The 19,283-nt window shown below is 45.1% G+C and overlaps 1 protein-coding gene across 1 annotated transcript; it reads left to right on the top strand.

Annotated features, from left to right (window-relative positions):
- The first annotated feature begins 2,032 nt into the window (after positions 1 to 2,032).
- LOC147896529 (E3 ubiquitin-protein ligase APD2-like) lies at positions 2,033 to 18,780 on the top strand. Its single transcript, XM_087381002.1, has 10 exons — positions 2,033 to 2,288; positions 2,844 to 2,950; positions 15,572 to 15,691; positions 15,855 to 15,951; positions 16,121 to 16,195; positions 16,758 to 16,843; positions 16,956 to 17,102; positions 17,390 to 17,459; positions 17,584 to 17,884; positions 18,041 to 18,780. Exons 1-10 carry the CDS (start codon positions 2,165 to 2,167, stop codon positions 18,117 to 18,119), a joined length of 1,206 nt encoding a protein of 401 aa, XP_087237128.1. The 5' UTR covers positions 2,033 to 2,164; the 3' UTR covers positions 18,120 to 18,780.
- The last annotated feature ends 503 nt before the right edge of the window (positions 18,781 to 19,283 follow it).

Below are 19,283 nucleotides of genomic sequence, written 5' to 3'. Positions count from 1 at the left end.
CTTCTCTCTCCCTCTGCCTCTCCCTCTCCCTCTCCCTCTCCCTCTCTCTCCCCACCCCCCCCTCTCTCTCTCTCTCTCTCTCTCTTTATTTCCATTTCCATCTCCCTTCTCTCTCCCTTTCCCTCTCCCTCTCCCTCTACCCACCTCTCTCTCTCTCTCTCTCTCTCTCTCTCTCTCTCTCTCTCTCTCATTTCCAAAGATATAAAACAAAAACAAGAACACTACATAGAGGCTAAAAATAGAGACTCGCTTCATAAATCTGTGTGTCATGCACCATGTAAAGATCTCTCTCTCGAAAGTTGTTTCGTACACTTACACCATTTCACACATACCCTTTCTAATTCCAAAACAAAGATATAAAACAAAAATAAGAACAAAGCATAGAGACTGGGAATCCACACGATTTCATATTATCTAAAAATACAGACTAGTTTCATAAGTCTGTGTGTCATGAACCATGTAAAGATCTCTCTTAAGAAAGCAGTTTCAAACAATTACAACATTCACACACACCCTTTCAAATTCCAAAACCTTAACTTATGCTAAGTATGTCTTGAATACTAATTTGGGGCAATAATAGAGCCACTTAACAATAATGTGCAATATGAGGCTACACAATTGGGGGATTGTCTGATTTAAGTTGAGGCAATGCAAAGAACATTACCAACTGTATGCCTAGACCAAAAGACAGAATCTAGACAAAAAAAAGACGAGGAGCTATATAATCATTTGAATGTGGATCTCAGCCCCCCTTCTTGTAATCTTGTCAAGTCTCGCTCCTAATGGGACAGTTGATTCCATGATGCAAGAGAGAGGGGGTGTACTCCATCACTTGAATTGGAAGTAGACTGCAGAGATGGATAAGACAACCGATCCTCTTCCATTTGATTTTGTCCAATTCAAAGGTTTTGGTAGATTGGTCTAAGAAAGGTTTTGGTAGATTGGATGAAAGCTACTTTACTCTAAGGTTTTTTAATTGCCTACTACTTGCACTCATAAGAGGTAGGGCTAGTAGGCATGCACCTCACCACTTTCTCAACTCATTTTTGGAGGGGGGAGGTGATCTGTCCTAAAGAGGGGGACACACTTGTATTGAATGTATATTGCTTGAGTTGGAGCCAAAATTGCATTTGATTTTTTTCTCATAAATACAAAGGAAGTGCTCTCATGGTGGGAGACTCTCATTGCCATTGGATACAAGGGCTAGTGACCACAAGATACCTTAGATGCTATGTTGCAGATTGATATCTTAGCATAGCAATAGATTCCCTTAATCAATCACAAAGGGTGTTTGTCTCAAATTCCTTTACTGGAGATTTTCCAAAGTAATAATTGCCCATTAGGCTCTCTCTCTATTTAGATGGCCAATAAAATTTTGAATTGCAACAAAGTACTTGACAGTGGAGCGTAGTCCAACACATGAACATAGAGGCTCTTTGGCGACATTTCATCAGGTGATGTAAAGTGTGCTTGTGGGGCTTTCTTGGGATGCTCTATCTTAGGCCGTTTATAGATCGCCAGCATGGGCCGGGCACTTGCAATGGGTAGACCCTTTATAGATACACAGTGCAACCGAATCCTGAATGAACAGCTTGGTGGGACCTTGATAGTGAAGGTGAAAACCTTGCTATCTCCTTGCCCAATGTTGGGCAGTGAAGCTTGGTTGCTAGGTGGGATTGGACACGAGCGGAAGGCCAAGGATTTAAGTGTGTAAACGCTTGCTCACCCACAGATCCATCTGGACGGTAAAACGGCCGGGCATAGTGGTCAACGGTCAGAGACCCACATTTGTGTCATATGAAGTGATGCAGCAATAACGCCGTGGCAACTAGAACGTTGAAAACTCAAAAACGCCGTGGCAACTAGAACCGTGTCCAGAGTCCCACCTTGAAAACTCAAAAAAGCCGGGAATTTGGCAATATCAAAAGAATTATAATGAATGACGAAGTTTGAGCTATCCAAATTTAATGCAACGTACTTCACGAACACCTCGTGAGCGTGCCTGCACTGTCTACTCTCTCTGCCTCTGCTCCCCTTGCTTAATTCAGGTTGAGCTACGACGCTGCTTCTATTGCACTCCATAGATCCTCGCTCAGCGCTGCTTTCCCACCATGGTCGTCTCCCCGGTCTTCTGGCTGCGCCCCCGTCCAACCGTTTACTCGTGATGTCTCGTATCGTTCATTTCACAATGATGCAGGCGACTGGACGTCGCTCTCGGCGGGACGAGCTGCTTCCTCAAGAGGAATACTGGGCATGCATTGCGATACCTGTCTTATTTTGGTTGTTCGGTAAGTATGCAGAGCTCGTTTAACTGGCCTCGTTCAATCGATTCTTGGGATGCTCGATACTTGCGCTCGGCTCATGTAGGTTTACAACCTCAAGTGCCGTGGTAGAACTCTCTATGAAGTTCGATCAAGCTCTTCTTAGATGGAGTCGTCCCAAATGCTGGTTCCATGACATCACATTACCAGGAAGTATATCAGTGCCTGTGCCTGAGATTTATATGCGTAACGAAAAAAACATATGCCTCCAAGGGAAGACAAGGCACGATTGCGCTTTTGAATGATAACCGATTGTCCAGGATATGCATGCACTCGACTTTTGGCAAACTGTATATTTCAATAAGATTGTACATTTATGATGATTTCGGTTTGCTAAATCGCTTTCGGCGTCAAGTGCCTGGACTGTAAATTGGCTGACCCTTCGTCTGAGGCAGTTTTCAATGCCTGTTGCTTGATTGGTAGATATTAACGAGAAAAGCTTAGCAAATCGTCTCCATTGGCTCAGTTTTAATGCATTAACGATTCATGCGGATAATGATGTCTCTACTTGTGTTTTGTCAGCTACGTTGACATTGACCATGGGCTACTATGGAACTAAGTCTTTGGTGCTGGGACCCAACTATTCGCATCTTTTTGAGGCTAATGCCCTGCTCGTAAGCCAAGTTGTGGTAAGCGAGGTCTTCTGAGCCTTTATGCTTATCTAACTTGAGTAGCAACTGTCTGTATTCTCTATTTTGCGAATTACATGGGAAAATGCTAGCAGCGATGTGCCCACTGTCACTTTACAATTGCGACTATTGTACTGTCCATGTCTAATGATAGTTGATAATTAAGCTGGTCTCCGCACATTGTTCTCTTAGACTTTGGCCAGCATGTGTATCAAGGTTGTGTTCAGTATGCCGATGTGATTTTTGACCCTTGAGTTTATCTATCCTTTATGTCGGGACCTAAAGAGGGGAATCTCAACCGAACTCAGACAATCCATTGCACGTGTCCTCATGCTCGCAAGCCTTGCTTGGCAAATTTACACGTGCACGTGTGCAAGTTTACTAGAATGTTGTGGGAATGGTGGCTTATGGCCGATTGCCTCCCGTCTACGAACCACCCATACTCTCTGCCACTTAAGCTTATCGAAAGACGACTCCTCTGCATGATGCTAATGGAGCGGTTAAGTATTTAGTTCTAGTCTCCGTTTAGGTATGGTGCCACTCGCAGCCTCCGTTCAGCTATGATGCCACTTGCAGACTCAGAGACTTACTGTCCGAGAAAATTGGGCCTGTTTGACTGGGGATGAGAGATCCAAGGACTGTTCCTTTGGCCATTTATTGGTTGTTTAAGGTATAGAGTCAATGCCCTACCTGTGAGTCCCCTAGTGAGGAGAGCAGGAGGGCTGGACACCTTATCTGTAAGGGTGTTGGAAATTCGGTGGGGGATGGACTGAAGCTGCCATGTGGGCAGCAGGATGGCTGCCACATTGGCACAAATATTTGTCCTTCTTGGATTTGTTCAAGGGCAGCCATATTGGCCACCAAACCCACCAGAATTGGTTGCCTTATAGGCCCTGGGAAGGGCAGCAATAGGTGCAGTAGTAGGGCCTTAAAGGCTGGATGCCTACAGATCGGCAGGACCCACAGAGAGGTTGGAGTCTGCTGACCAGTCAGGCCAGTGGCAGACTGCCACATAGCACATTCGGCAGTCCTGCAGGTGGGGTCAGTCTGTGGATCCTGTCGGCCAGATCCAGGGCTTCTAGCCTTTTTAAGGGGGGTCATTTTATAGTCCAGTAAGACAAGGTTTGATCATAGGACACACTAGAGCGCAGAGCAGCAGCTTGTTGGAGGGCATCTATGTGTGCATAGGACAGCGCTCAATAAGGCATATCTTGGAGCAGCTACTGAAGCCTGCGAGAGGCAGGCAGTGATCTAGCAGGAATCTACAGCAGCAGGTTCAGCATACAGAGCCTGTTTTTAGTGCCCTACCTCAGCGTGTGTCTGCTGTACAGAATCTGGGCAGGTTTGGTACATGGATTGGACGTCTATTGCAGAGCCTTTGGGCAGGTTTGGTACATACATTGGACATCCAATTTTTTTTCACTGTACATCTGTGTGTACTTTCTCCACATCTGAAGTGTTCTTTACACGTGTGTACACACGTGTTGAAGTGAGATAAAGTGGTGTAGTACCTTAGCATATCTTCTGCATTAGATGACTTATTTTCATCATCTGTCGGTGATTGTAAGGTCATTGGTTTAGTATCAGGTCCAGGGAGGTGAACATCCTTGGTGGCAACGTAGGTAGCCTTCTCCAAGTTTACTTTGAAGATGCTGAAGGTGGATGCCTTTGCTCCAAGAAAGAAAGGTGACTTCAATTCAGGAGCTGTGCTTTGATCAAATTGGGTTTGCAGTGAGTGCAAAGGATTCAAGATTGACGGCATCTTCAGGGAATATACAGAAACATCCATGACCTCTTGAATGCCTATCCTTAACTTCGGAGTGAAGGGGATTCTGGATGAGAGCATTGCCCCATTTTGAAGATAAAGCGAAGTATAAGTACTCTCTCTCTCTCTCTCTCTCTCTCTACACACACATATGTATGTATATAAATGTATAAATATATTTCTTCTCTCTTTATCTTCTTCTTGTGCTTCCTCTCTTGCCTCCTTTTTAGTGTTGTAGACTTGTTGGACTGAATTTTGTAACTTAGTAAGCACCAAGATTGTCCAAGAGATTTTAGAATCTTTTGAAACCTAGATGGTAGCTCATGCTTGGGGTATGTGTGTGTGTGTGTGTGTGAGAGAGAGAGAGAGAGAGAGAGAGAGAGAGATTACCATCTTTGGGAGGCCTCATGGGCCTATGAGGCAAAGTACAATCATAGAGTAACTCATACAAGCCACTATGGGTTGATGCAGAGAGCTTGCTAAGGCCCTTTGCTGAGTACTATACTAAACTAAGCTCAAAGCTGAAAACTCAAAACTAGTACTCAATCTCAAAGCCAAAATGCATAACCAGGTGCCATGGTGGCTCTCTTGTGAGCTGCAAAAACATATTTGTATCTTTGTTTGCTGGGAAGTCTCTCTCTGTGGCAAGGTGCGTGGTCTCCGTGATCTCTGTATTTGGCGGGCCACGCCGAGACTAAGGCATGTGCTTGGGCAATCCCCTCCGAGTAGAGTTGTGATGGGCTGAACCTCCATCGTGCCTATGCTGGTCCATCTCTACATCGTGTGTAGTCCTTGTGCCTTTGGCTGCATCTTTCCTTATCATTGTCTCATCCCACTGATTGTACAAAGTCAGGCAAGCTACTTTGAGGTCACATCTTTTGGTCACCTGCCTTTGGTACTAGTTGAGGTACTTGTATTTCAGTTTCGGATTCTTTTCTCCCCTTGGTTGTCGGACATGGTGTGATCATACCCTCTAGAGCTCAGTGGGTTCTTTTGATTGGACAGAGGGGATCATGTACTGTTTAGGAAGGAGTTGCTCTCTTGGGCCCCCATTGCTAATTCGTGGGTCATAGGAGGAGACTTCAACATGGGAGAGTTACCCTAAAAGGGGGCAGAGAGGGTGGCATCCATTCTTTGGAAAGGGCAGTGTGGGATGCCTTCCTCTTCAGTTTCACTTGCAGAGATGTTTGGCTTGATGATGCTTTTCGCACTCAGTCACAATCACTCCTGTTTTTCTTGGTCGAAGAGGAGGCTGCAGGTGCCTATCAATGCACAGATCGATCTTATGTTGATGATTGGGCCTTGGATAGATGAGGATCAGTTTGCATTGCCTCTGGGTTTCCACTTCGGATCACTTTCCAGTGGTTTTCGAGCTGCATTTGAGAGGACGATCTGCCAACATTAGGATTCATGATACCCTTTATGCAGAGGAGGACCTCTCAGAGGCAGCTTTGCAGATCTGGGTTTCTCATGTTCAAGGTGGGGTGCCCTCTCCTTTACATATGACAGCAGTCCTCTCTAATATTAGTGACTTTTATCATCCAGTTGCTAGTACCAAGAGACGTGAGATTCTTCGGCAAGAGACAGGTATTCACCAGTAGTTGGCAGCTTTGCAGAGGGAAGAGCAGAAGAGGCCACTTGATGCTTGGATTCAGGAGCACCTTGCTGCAGCAAGGGCTCATCAGTAGATTTTGTTGGATCAGAGAGCAAAGTTTGCCTTTCATGCACGAGAGTCCTTCTGGATACAGATCGGAGGTAGAGTCAATAAGCAATTCTTCTCTACTCATGGCCCCAGACATAATAGAGAGAGTGTCTCTCAGCTTATTGTCTCAGACGGAGTTTTGCAGTCAGACCTAGATGCCGTCGTGCGCATAGCTACAGATTTGTATGCCTCCCTTCTTTCAACAAATCCTGGTAGTGTGGCTACAGATGATGCCAGACAGGTCATTTGGTAGTGTACCCCTAGGTTGGTGAGTCTAGATATGAGTCTCTCTTGACGCACATTTTACCAACCTAGAATTCTGGATTGCTCTTCTTGCGCTTCATAAGGGTAAATGCCCAGGATTAGATGGGCTTACACCCTCCTTTTTCTTGACCTTTTGGGATATGATTGGGGATCACATCACCACAGCCCTGCAGAGGGTTTGGGACTTTGGTGAGATGCTTGGCTTGGTAGGCGGGAGGCGGCGGTACTAAGGAAGCACTCTGTCGAGGAAGGGCGCTTTGATGTGAGGAGCTATACCAGCACCCGGTTGAGGTCGAGGAGGAGGTGTTGGAACTACGCCACCCCCTTGTCGAGGTCAAGGAGGAGGTGTTGGAACTGTGCCACCCCCCGGTCGAGATTGAGGAGTTGTTGTACCAGAAGGCTTCTGGGGCCTCCTCTTTTTAGGGCATTCCTTGGCGAAATGCCCAAAGTTCTTGCAGATCTTGTACTGGTCCTGTCTGCCTGCAATCTCTACTCTCTATCGAAAGAAAGAACCATCTGGACGTTGAAGTATGATATGGTAATCTGATAAATTAGGGTCCGACGCAAGGATCCTAACTCTAGGAACCCCATCAGAACTGATCGCTTGTGTAGCTGTCAAGGGCAAACCAGGGAGTTGGGGGTCTCAATGACAATACCAAAGTACTCCCCAATAATCGGGAGTAAGCGATGGTAAACCTGGGCGAGATCGAGAAATCTGACGAAAAGTGAAAACCCCTGCTTGGCCTCCTCCACAAGGTCACAGTCGAGGTGAAGGGGTTAAAGAAAATCTTTCTATGTCCCAGGTGCAAGTACCCAACTTTGAGCACAGTGCTTTCAGCGTCTGATGAATCAAACACCATCTGGAAGAAACCTTGTCCGAGTAAATGAACATCTTTAAGTCGAGGGTGAGTTTTGGGGGTAGCATAGAAACATCTAGTCTCTAGCTTGTAACCTGGAAGGGTGAGACTCATAGATGCATGTGATCAACATGGTTGAGCTTTCAAGCTCTACATCCTTCTTGAGCTATTGCAACTTGTCTTCTAAGAATTTAACTATTTCCGCAGCCTGTGGAATTGGCTCATTGGAATCCATTGCCAATCAAGGTGGGATGGGCACTTGCTATAAAATCCTAACAAAAGCAATCAGCTTGCGTTTGCATCCTATACTTTCAGATCTTATTCATAATACACAGATGGGATTTGTTCATGGTAGAAGCATTTTTGATAATATATTCTCTTTTTGGGAAGCTTTGCAATGGGCCATGCAGAGCGGACAAAAGATAGCCATTCTACTCTTGGACTTTGAAAAAGCCTATGATAGGATAGATTGGGATTTCTTGGCGGGCGCCCTTCATCATTTTGGATTTTGAGATGCATGGATCAGAGGGGTTTCAGCCTTGTACATATCAGCCTACAGCTAGGTGCTTATAGGAGGGGTCAGGAGGTGCTTTCAGATGTCGAGATGAGTCCGTCGGGGATGCTCTCTTGCCCCTTTTCTTTTCCTATTTGCGGCTGAGGCTATGAGCATTCTTCTTAGATCTCGAGCTGATATTCTTGGGCTTAGACTACCCCTCAAGCGGAGTAGGACTCCGTCGATTGTGAGCTAGCAGATGACGCTACTATTTTCTTGGAGGCCTCCGCTCAGACTCTCATTTCCTTCAGGACAGCCTTGGACTTGTTTTGTATTGCAATAGGTGCTCACATTAATTGGAACAAGTCCAATGGCTTTTGGATTAGTGACGATGACTCTCTGTAATGGGGGGCTGATTTGGGCCTTAGTTGTACTCAAAGGGATGTGTCAGTCGGATACTTAGGATGCCAGGTCGGTATGGATGTCTCTTCTTCGCAGCAGTTTGCTCCGGTGTTGGAGAGCATCATGAGGAAACTCCTTTTTTGGAGTTCAGCTAGGTTGGACCTTGCATCCAGGGTGGTGGTTGTTAACCAGGTTTTGCTGGCCACGGCTTGGTATGTTTGCTCCTGTTGGTGTAGCTCGAAGGAATGCATCTCAGCTCATAAGACCTATAAGGAATTTTTTATGGAGTGGGCTAGATGGCACAGCAAACACTATTGCCAGGGTGGCTTGGGAGACCTTGATCCTTCCCACGCATGAGAGGGGTCTCGACATCATAGACCCATATTTGCAATGTAAGGTCTTGCTTTGCAAGTTTGTGGTTATAGGTTTTTTGCTTGGGGATGAACTATGGAAATTTTTAAAAATTCAATGCATTCAGACATGTAGACCCTCCTTAGGTGGAGACTAGATGGACATCACTAGATGGATTTTCACTTTAGCCCATCTCAAATATCCTTCCTCCTCGCTTATGATTGCTATTCTGAAAGCTTGGTCAAGCTTCAAAAGTACCCTTCGGAGAATTCCTCCCTCCTCTCTCGAAGAGATTGACATGCAGCCTATCATGTGGAATGACAATATACTTGATGACCATGATAGGCAGCTTGGTTGGTCTCATTATATGCAATGGTCCAGGTGGGAGAGGGGCCCTGCTGCTTCTGTAGGTTCTTTGAAAGCCTTTAAAAGGCTTCCAGAGGATCGTCAACAACAATTGGTTAGTCACATCTGAGGAAGTGCAGGGAGGATACTCCATGTAGATGCAACTTTACCCCATGATTGGGTAGATGCGGATGACAAGCTTGTGGTTTGTTCACTTCGGATGGGGGCTTTTTCGAGGATAGGTATTCCTCTCCAGGTCATTGCGTTTTTGGGAGCACGTGAGGATGCCTTGGTCTTTGATGTACAGTCAAGTGGGAAGCTGTCTATTTCTTTAGATGATATTCTTTTGGGCATGCATTTTCAGCCTGTCAAGATCATAGGCTATGTGAAACAGGGCAAGGACTCTGCTTGCATATAGATCTCGCTTTTTCGTGTTCATGGAGATTGTGGCTCCATGGGGGAGTCCCCATAAAGTATCTTCAGTGGGGCCCCAGACAGTGGGAATGGATTGTTGCAGGGAACCAAGAGAGGAGTCTTCTTTTTTTTGTTACACGGTCAGAAATGCCAGGAGATTTCAAATCAGCTGTAGAGGTTGGAGACCATCTAGAGCCCCTCATTGGGAGAGTATTAGGTTTCAGCTGATTTGCAGTTTCACCAAAGCTTTACCTCGTGAAAAGTTGAGGCTTGCCGCTTGCACAAAGATTTGAATTTATATCTGTTTGTGATTGGCATTATTTCTTGTACATTCTAACATTGTCACTGTAGGGGTGTCTTAGAAATACTAATCTCCAAGGCAGTGACCAATATAATTGGGGTAGGGGCAACACACTTTTCCCTTGTTCTCCCTAACCAGAGAAAGTGGTCGAGTTTTAGATTTAGTCAATCACATGTGTATCGACCCTTGTTAGGGTCCATTCTAGGATTTTGTCTCTATTACTATCTTAGTGTAATTTGACATTGTATGTTGCTTAATTCTATGACTACCCTAATGTAATTTGTCATAGTGTTGTTGCAAGAGAGAGGAGAGTAGTCGCAGCAAAAGAAAGGCTAGAGGAGCCCATGAAGGTGGAAATAACTCTGGGAGAGCAAGAAGAGCATCTTAGGAGAGGCTCATCTTGCCACAACAAAGGAATTGCTATAGCCCCATGAACTTGCTCTGATCCACTGATCACCTTTGCATCATCGTTAGCTCCATGTGAGTCTTTAAATTCATTTGCATCATTGCCCCCTCCTGCATCTATGTCCTCTTGGTTCCTAGTATCATCTTCATATCAAGAGAGGATGATGATGAGGAATAATCTTCTTTGGTGGAAGTGTATTGAGGAACTCCACAAGATGTTCAATGTGAGCCTTTGCATGTCTAAGTCGGGATCTGAGATCACTATACTAGAGTGACATGGAGTGTTCTAGACTTCCATTCCACGTATGTGGAACTAGAGTCTTTTATGCATGCTTCTCGTCTGTCTTACCAGTCCTAAGTGTCTAGCTATGCTCATGATGTAGCGATCTCTGTTTGAAGAGACATCCCCTTACTGTTTTGGGTGCCCAATTCATCCTTTTGTGAATGGACCTTTACCAAACTCTATAATTCTCTATATGCTGAACATGCTGATGTCAACTCATATGTAAGGAATGCAAGCAAAGACCACCACTTGGAAGGGTGCGGTGTTGATATAAAGGACAATTTGAGGGCGGAGGGGTCACAATGGAGGGGGTGGGAGGTAAGGGGTGTGGGGGTAATGACGGGTGAGAAAGGGGGATGGGGAACGATATTTGAGAGCGGGAGGGGTTGCAATGGAGGGGGTAAGGCAAGAAAGGGGTGGGGGGGGAATGTTACTTGAGAAGGGGATGGGTCATTGAATTTGGGTGAGGAGGGGTCACAACTTCCAATGGAGAGATGGGGTGCAAGAAAGGGGTGGGGAGGGAATGCTACTTGAGAAGGGGATGGGTCATTGAATTCGAGTGAAGAGAGGTCACAACTTCCAAGGGAGAGATGGGGTGCAAGAAAGGGGACTAATAGTCGAGAGGGGGATGGGGAAGTGAAACGGGAGGGGTGGATAGAGAACAAATGGGGGAGAAGACAAAGGAAAGCTACGAGGGGATGCTAGCCGTAGAGGGGAAGAGGGAGTGGGAGCAACGAGGGGTGCACAAATGGCAGAGGGCATGTAGAAAGGGGATCGGAAGGGAATGCCAACGATAGGGGGACAAATTGGGAGGGTTGGAGGGTGCAAATGCAAGAGGGGCTCCAAGAGGGGGCCTGGCAAGAATGCCAGCCAAGAGGTAAGGGGGAGGCCAATTGAGAGGGGCGCAAATGGGGAAGAGGACACATAAGGCTAATGGTAGGGGGCTGGCATTCGAGATGGGGAGTTAGAGGTGGAATTTGTGTGGGGGGAGTGGTGCAATGAAGGAGTTGGTATAGTGAGGATGCCTGGAAGCCGAGAAGGGGGAGGAGGAGGCAGAATTGGTGAAGGGGAGGGGACGCACTTGGACAAGGGGGCTGTTTGGGAGTGCAATAGAGGATAAGAGAGGATGAGTTTGGGGTAAGGTCGCTTTAGAGGAAGGCCATAATAGAAAGGGGGAGGAAGTTCGGATAAGAAAGGGGGCACAATGATTGAAGAGAGATGGGATAGAGGTAGAGGATTTTGATAAGGGAGAGTGGTTGTAAAGGAGGTGCAAGACAAAGGGGGGTGAAATCAATTGATAATGTAGTTAAGATTTATTGGATGCCACGAACTTTGATGTTGAGAGCCTTACTAGCTCTATGCTGCTGCTCCATGAGAGTGGCAGAGAGAGAGAGAGAGAGAGAGAGAGAGAGAGAGAGAGAGAGAGAGATTTGTGAAGCAATAGCAAGTGTATTTAGGCGGGAAGAAAAGTGAGCAAGATGCTCAAGGTGACCCCAATGTGAGACACATAGTGAATGCGGGGAGGAAAATTTATAGCCCCCCCCGCCCCCCCTTCCAGCCAAGTTGGCTAGCAAGGCTGGCTGCCAGACTGACCAGTTCGTTGGCCTGCTCCGACCAGCAAGTCCGGCTGACCTGATGCAGATAGGGTCGGGTTAGGTCGGTTTAACCCAATCTGGTTGGGTGCCTAACTAGGCTCCAACTCAATCGTAACCAGGGGCCATGGCGACCTCCACCAGCTAGCCTAAACTAGGCCAAGATTCCCCTATTCCTACTCCTCACTCTGGGCGAGCACACCCACAAATAAGCCCTCTCACTATGAGATGTCAAAATTTTAGCACCCTCTTTGTAGCTCATGGGGAGCAAGTGATCTGAAGAGGCAAGCCGATGCAGATGCAACCATGGACCCTCCAGCACTGCGCATACTAGATTCATCTCGGAGAGAGCACCCTAAATACTGAAAACATAAAGCTTGCTTGAATAGCAAATGAGATGTCCTTGGCTATGATTTTCGATGTGAACCTCGAACCACGAACTTTGGTACACATTGTGTCCATAGTTTCTGCGATGTCAAGCAATGAATCTCAAACATATCTGGTCCATAGCCCCACAGCCTGCTTGCCAGACTTTTAGATGATAGGAGCCGTAATCAGCCTGCACTCCCGCCCACAAGCCCTCTCTAGCTGTGACATGTGGGGGAAGACGTCCTTTCTCTTAGAAGGTTGGTTCTATCTGGTGTTCCTGGGCAGAAGCAGCTGCCTTGGAAGCACCAGATTGGTTGGAAATGAGTCTGACTCTGTGTCCTGGCCCTTAGCTTTGCCTTTCTTCTTGGACTGGCAAGCCTTGGTCAGATGCCCTCTCTTCCCATAGGAATAGCACCTGCTCCAGTTTTTCTTGTGCACTAATGAAAGTGGTTCAACACCATCTTGACTAACCCATAACTTTCCTTGAGAGATGAGAACCATTTCCTCCTCTAGGAAAAGGGAGCATAGGTCATCCAAGTTTGACTGACTGGTCGTGACCTGGCACCTCAATGCTTGAGAATCCATGTCATACTCTAGTGGACGCTTGGTCAGCAGGATTAGGGCTGCCAATTGAAGAGATGTTAGGGCAGCACCCATAGCCAGCAGATGGTCATGAATGACCTTAGCCTTCATCAAGAATGGCTGCATGGTACTCCCTGTGGGAACTAAAGAACATTGTATAACTGTCCCTGCAAAGGGATGGCTCGCATGGAAGAGTCCCTTACACATAGATCTTCCAGTTTAGACCATACCTCGAATGCACTAGTTTGGACAGCTCCATGATTGTCCAGACCAATGCTGAATGTGACTTGGAGTCCCGGTCCTCTCAATCTTGTACCTCCTCTTCGAATGCATCCTCCCGGGCACATCCCAATGGATAGTGCTCTTGGGACATTCAGTCTTCCGTTTGTAGCCCTGAACTATCCCATAGCCCTTGTGAATATCTTCACGTTCAGCTTCCAGTGGGCATAGTTTGTGCCATCGAGCTTGTCCTCCTTACTTGTACATGGTGGTCCAATGGAACTATTCCGTCCTTACACCTCTTATAGAAGTAGCTTCCTTGCTGCCTTCTCCAACAGGACTCCGACTCCTTTGCTGTCCACATGGACAGGCTGCTCTGAACAGCTGCCAGTGTTCTCTTCCTTAGCTCACCTTTTGACAAGGGTCTTCAATCAGCAAACAGTCCTGCAGATCAGTGTCACACTTCCTGGGCTGCATCAGCTTCACACTCTTGGGATGGGTGTCGAACAGCTTCTAGTGCTGGCAGACTGTCCATGCCTTGACGAGATTTTCTGTGAACAGGTTCCTAGGCCTCTTGCCTCAGATTGCCTTGTACTAAGCCCTGCAAATACTGATCAGCCCTCTGATTACCTCAGATCTCAGTCGCACAGCCTTGACTGCATCAGATCTGCCCTCTCTTGGCCGCTAGCCGACCATAACATCTGATACCATGTCGAAGTACTGCAGGAGAGAGAGAGAGAGAGAGAGAGAGAGAGAGAGAGAGAGAAGAATTGACACGAGTTTAGGCAATAGCAACTGTGCTTAGCCAGGAATACAAGTGAGGAAAGATGTGCTTAGGTGACCCCGATGTGAGACATAGAGAGAATGTGGGGAGGGACCTTTTATAGGCCCCCCCTCCTGCCTGGTCGGCCAGCAAGGGCTGGCTAACAGACTGACCAGTAGTTTGGCCTGACCTGACCCAAACAGGGTCGGGTTAGGTCGGTTTGGCCCGGCCTGGTTGTGTGCTCAATAGTGCCCAACGCAGCCCTGACCAGGGGGGGCCAGGGTAACCTCCACCAGCCAGCCTAAACCAGGCCAGGATTTCCCTATTCCTACTCCTCACTCCGGCTGGGCACATCCAAAAAAAAAGCCCTCTCTCACCTTGAGATGCCAAAATTATAACAGCATAGAGGTGAGGGAAGGCAGCCAGGGGGCAGAAAGAAGTAGAAAGGAAAGGGGAAATGGCATAAAATAGTGGATCAGAGGAGAGGTGAGTCATGAGGCAAGGGAGGAGGCTGCAAGGGGAGAGAATGGAGGAAAAAGGGGCTGAGGGAGGAGGGTTTGCACAATAAGCATGACAGAGCTCAATGTTCCCCCCTCTAGACATCCACGTAATGTGAGATACTCAACATGTGAGGCCACTGGATGAGGAACATTCAAAAAGCAGGAGGACAGGTGAAGAATCAGCCATTTATGACTGAGATTCAGATATGGCATTATGGCCATGCATTGGACGGTCCTGTATATCCTAGGCATTGGAGGACCCATCAAAGACCCTGGATGTACATCATCACTGGATGCTGATGTGGTAGCCAGGATGCTTAATGTCATTAAATGCTGATGTAGCACAGTTGGCTGCACGCCCTTAGAGCTGTCAGGTTTCAGCTCATTGGGAGCTGTTAAGAGGTGAGAGTTGCAGAGGGCTTGAGCCAAGGGAGGGGCAGCAAGGGGCTGTAATGGGGCAGGTGAGCTTGGGAGGGCTGAATGCAGCAAGTGGTAGTTCAGAAGTACCAGTTGTACATGAACGACGAGGAACTGAATACTTTGATTCGCACCACTGCATAGTATAATCTTGTTGAAAACATACCAAGTATGCTAGAGCTCCAATATGGTACCTTTTCACTCTGAAGTCCCACATAATGTGTTGTAAAAATTGTTAGATATGACAGGCAATATAGCTTGAACTAATGGAGGATTGCATTTACTGCCTTTTAAGAAGTGTCAAAGGGACACTAATGAAATGAAGGTTTGGATTATGCATGGGAAATATGTAGAGCATGTGGTTTAGAATACAATTATATGGTTGTTCAGTGCCTTCTGATAACTTGTTATATCACTGTTCTGAAAAATATCTCATGAAGAAAATTATAGTGTCCGAATCTATTTTGGCAGTTTTTCATTGATGTAAACTAGATTATTATCTTTTTGAGTCTTCAAACATTGGCACCATACGAGTGGAAATTTTCTTTATATTGTCTTATATTTAGTCTCATATTTTATCTTTCCTTTATTTTCCAGGTCATTGAAAAGCACCAAGCAGGCCCTGTACTCTATAGTTTCTCTGTCCGTCCAGTTCTTGGCTCAAGGTCTATATGGAATACAACTCACAATATGGTCCTTGAACCAGACTACCACCAGGTAAAGGTTTTTCTATAATGTCAACATCGATCTATGTACCTTGAAGTATTTACATGCTAGATTCTTTTACACTAGCAAAAAAAATGCACAGTGAAAAGATCCATAGCAATATAGTTCATTTGTGCACGTTGCATGACTTGTTTCCCCTCCTCTTTTAAAGCAGGAGTTTGGTATGTGGCTTAACATGGGTTCAAAGCTTCATATAACCTGCTATATAAGGTCGAGTGGTTTTTACGGCATTCTACTCACTGTATCGGAAGGTAGCGGAAGGTTGATTTGATCTCGTCTCATATATTTGTATTTCACTTTTTTCAAGCATGTAAAACGAAAAATCCAATTAAAAGAAAAGTAATACAAACAAAATGGCTCATCTTGGAGATAATGGTATAGCCTTTGCAAAGACTGAGAATATTGTGCTCAAATCTGCAGGTTATAATGGTTTGCAAGACTGGATTCAGGATCCCACAAATCCCCAGGCAGCAGCAGCTTGGAAAGATGTGCATGGTATGTTAGCATAATTTCTTTGCGATCTCCATGTTCAAATGTCGTATGAGCTTTGTGATCCTGGAATTGCCAATAAATATTTTGGAGATAGCCTTGAGTATTCTGTGGGGGTCCTTGATACTGATTCTGTGGTGAGACAAACCTCTTTGAATGTTTGAGAGGAAAACTGAGATTCCTTGTATGATGGAATGTTCCTTACACATCCTTCAACAAATTCTTTATGTACTGTGTAAGGGGTAGACACTGTTCTGTTTCGTTGCTTTGGAAAATCATTAATGCGGACTTACAAGTGAGCACAAGTTTTGAAAATTTCTTTTCATTCATGTGTCCGTCAGCTCTGTCTCGGCCACTTGCCCAGGTTCTTTGATATCAGAAAGCAAGTAGTTTCCAAGTGAAAACTATACAACTATTCAGTTTCTGAAAACATTAAATAGGTGGGGTATCTATGAAAGGTCTTCTCATCTGAATCTAACATTATGTTCGGTATATATTTCTTGTATGTACATGTTTTCGTAATGTCGTCAATTTGATTTCTTCCTGGTGTATGTGTGAGGTTTGGCAGGCCAAGTAGGAGGTTTGGAGTATGAGGTTGAACGAGATGGGGATTATTTTATTGCGGTCGGTAACCTAAATCAGCAGAGTGTAGCAGTAAGTGATCTTACTGATGAAGTAGTGGGGTTTTTCCTCCCCAAGACTCACCTAGCCATTGTGTATTTTAGATTTATAACGATTATACTTAGTCTTTTTGCTTAGAATGCAGATTGAACTACAGCTGGAAGTAAATGCGACAATGTACAGTCCTGAATTTGCGGAATTTGCATGCTCTTTGGGAAATGGAAGCTGTGAGGTGAAGCTTCCACTACTTGGAAAGAGATATGCTTTGCTGACCACACCACTTGCATCTGAGGTTCGTCTTTTTCATGTCATATCTAGCTCAAAAATTCCCTTAGTACTAAACAAGGAAAAACTAATTTCAATACTACACTGTTTAGAAGGATAAAGTATTACGTGCACGGCTGTAAAAGGTTGTAAGATTTCATAAAGTTTGGCTGAACTTGAATATACGTGCTGTGGGAATGTAACCAGTGCTTCATTGTGATTGGAAGGGTATTCCAGTGTCTTTTGTTTTGCTGCTCTGCCAGTTCCATACACAGATGCGACACACATGTTGCTAACCTTTTGTTGCCATTACAGAATGATACACACAGTTGGGAAGTGGAGCTGTCGTATGGAGTCCGTTGGGTGTCATACTTCACAGTCTTAGGTGTGGAACGTGTATTGTTTCTTACCTTGTATTTGTCAGCGATGGGATCCCCTTATATATTAGCGTCATACAGTAGAAGAATACAAGGAGATGACCTTATTAATCATGTATTCCTTCATTGCAGCATGTATTCTGTCATTAGTGTCTGCATTTCTGAAGATAGTAAATGGATTCAATTGCAACTCCCATGAGGAACCACCTGAGGATGATGTGGAAGAGGCGAGAAGTCCACTACTATCTCCAAAGGATTCAGCAGCTGATGCAGGCTGCTCTGATTTGGTCAGTGAGCATGATACGGATGCAATCAACATTAGAAATGATGATTCCTATGATGCTCAGCTTTGTGCTGTTTGCCTTGATGCTCCAAAGTCTGTGTTCTTCATCCCATGTGGACACTGTGCGACTTGCCTGCCTTGTGGACAAAGGTGCATTTTCCTGAATCAATTGCTCATGCACTAAAATGTGGTGTTGGTTCTCTGCTCACAATTACTTGAATCCTGAAATTTTTATTTGGAAATAATGAGTCACAATGTGCTTGCCAGTCCTCAATTCCTCACTTGATGAAAGGTTGTGGAATGCAGAATAAGACACGGCGAGGCAGGAACCTGTCCCATTTGCAGAATCAAAATTGAGAAAATAAGAAGGGTGTTTCAAGCATAAGCATTTGCACCTTGCTGACAATGTCTACCGCTTGGGTAGCAGAATTGGATGCGTGAAAGAGTTTTCAATCAGAATTTGAGAATCAGCACTTGGAATTTCCAACTATCCAAGATCCTTGCTGAAAGTTTCAATAGATGAACGTGGTGGAAAGTGACCTTGACAAGATAATTCTAGCAGCATTGCAGTATCCACTTTATAACAGCCTCAGTCAGCATCTTCAACCATTGGGGGGGGCAAATAGATGAATTCAGTTGAAATTTTTTTTCAGGACCATCATTATTTTGACTCCAATAGTCTCCTATTGTATTTACATAACACACCATGTACCTGTTAGAGTTAAGAATATGGAATGGGTACTCCAGCACTCTATAAGGAGAGCCACAGAGAGAGATCATGGGGCAGGGTGAGAGATGGATTCAGAGTCAAAGCTAGATCCAAAGCAAACTAGCGTTTAATGACAAGGGAAATATTGAAAATCATGTAGGATCCTCGTTAGAGGACTTTGAGGACAATGATGACGTTGATACTGATATTGAGTCTCAAGATACAATATTTTAATATAGAGATGAGAACCATCTGGCTTGATGTAGACTCTGAACATATGACATGATTCGTGTGATAAATGATATGCAGGCAATATAGTATATGGTGCACATGACGTATTCATCAAACTTCTCTTGGTTTCTTTTCTCAAAAACCAATCATACTATTTATGGTTACATGCAAATGTCTTAGACCATATACATGCTTCATTTGCATGTCTACATGTTATGTTATGGCTTGATGTAGACTCTGAACATATCACATGATGCGTGTGATAAATGATATGCAGGCAATATAGTATATGCTGCACATGACGTATTCATCAAACTTCTCTTGGTTTCTTTTCTCAAAAACCAATCATACTATTTATGGTTACATGCAAATGTCTTAGACCATATACATGCTTCATTTGCATGTCTACATGTTATGTTAGTATCTCCATCCCTTTCCCTTGTTTTTTTCAACTTAGAAAAATAATTTTTGTGAGTTGGCAACTTAAAATTTCACTTTTTGTTTTAAAAAAAAGCTCACACTTAACACGCTGCGAACACTACGCAGCTAAAGACTCATATAACCATGCTCAACAAAAAAGAGACAAGCTGAGAAGTATGCTTACCACCT

The sequence above is a fragment of the Dipteris shenzhenensis genome, chromosome 11, assembly GCF_047967505.1.
Source record: "Dipteris shenzhenensis isolate YYH24624 ecotype China chromosome 11, Dip_SZ_1.0, whole genome shotgun sequence".
Lineage (NCBI taxonomy): Eukaryota > Viridiplantae > Streptophyta > Polypodiopsida > Gleicheniales > Dipteridaceae > Dipteris > Dipteris shenzhenensis.
The sequence above is the reverse complement of the archived record's forward strand: the minus strand, read 5'-3'. Positions and strand labels throughout refer to the sequence as shown.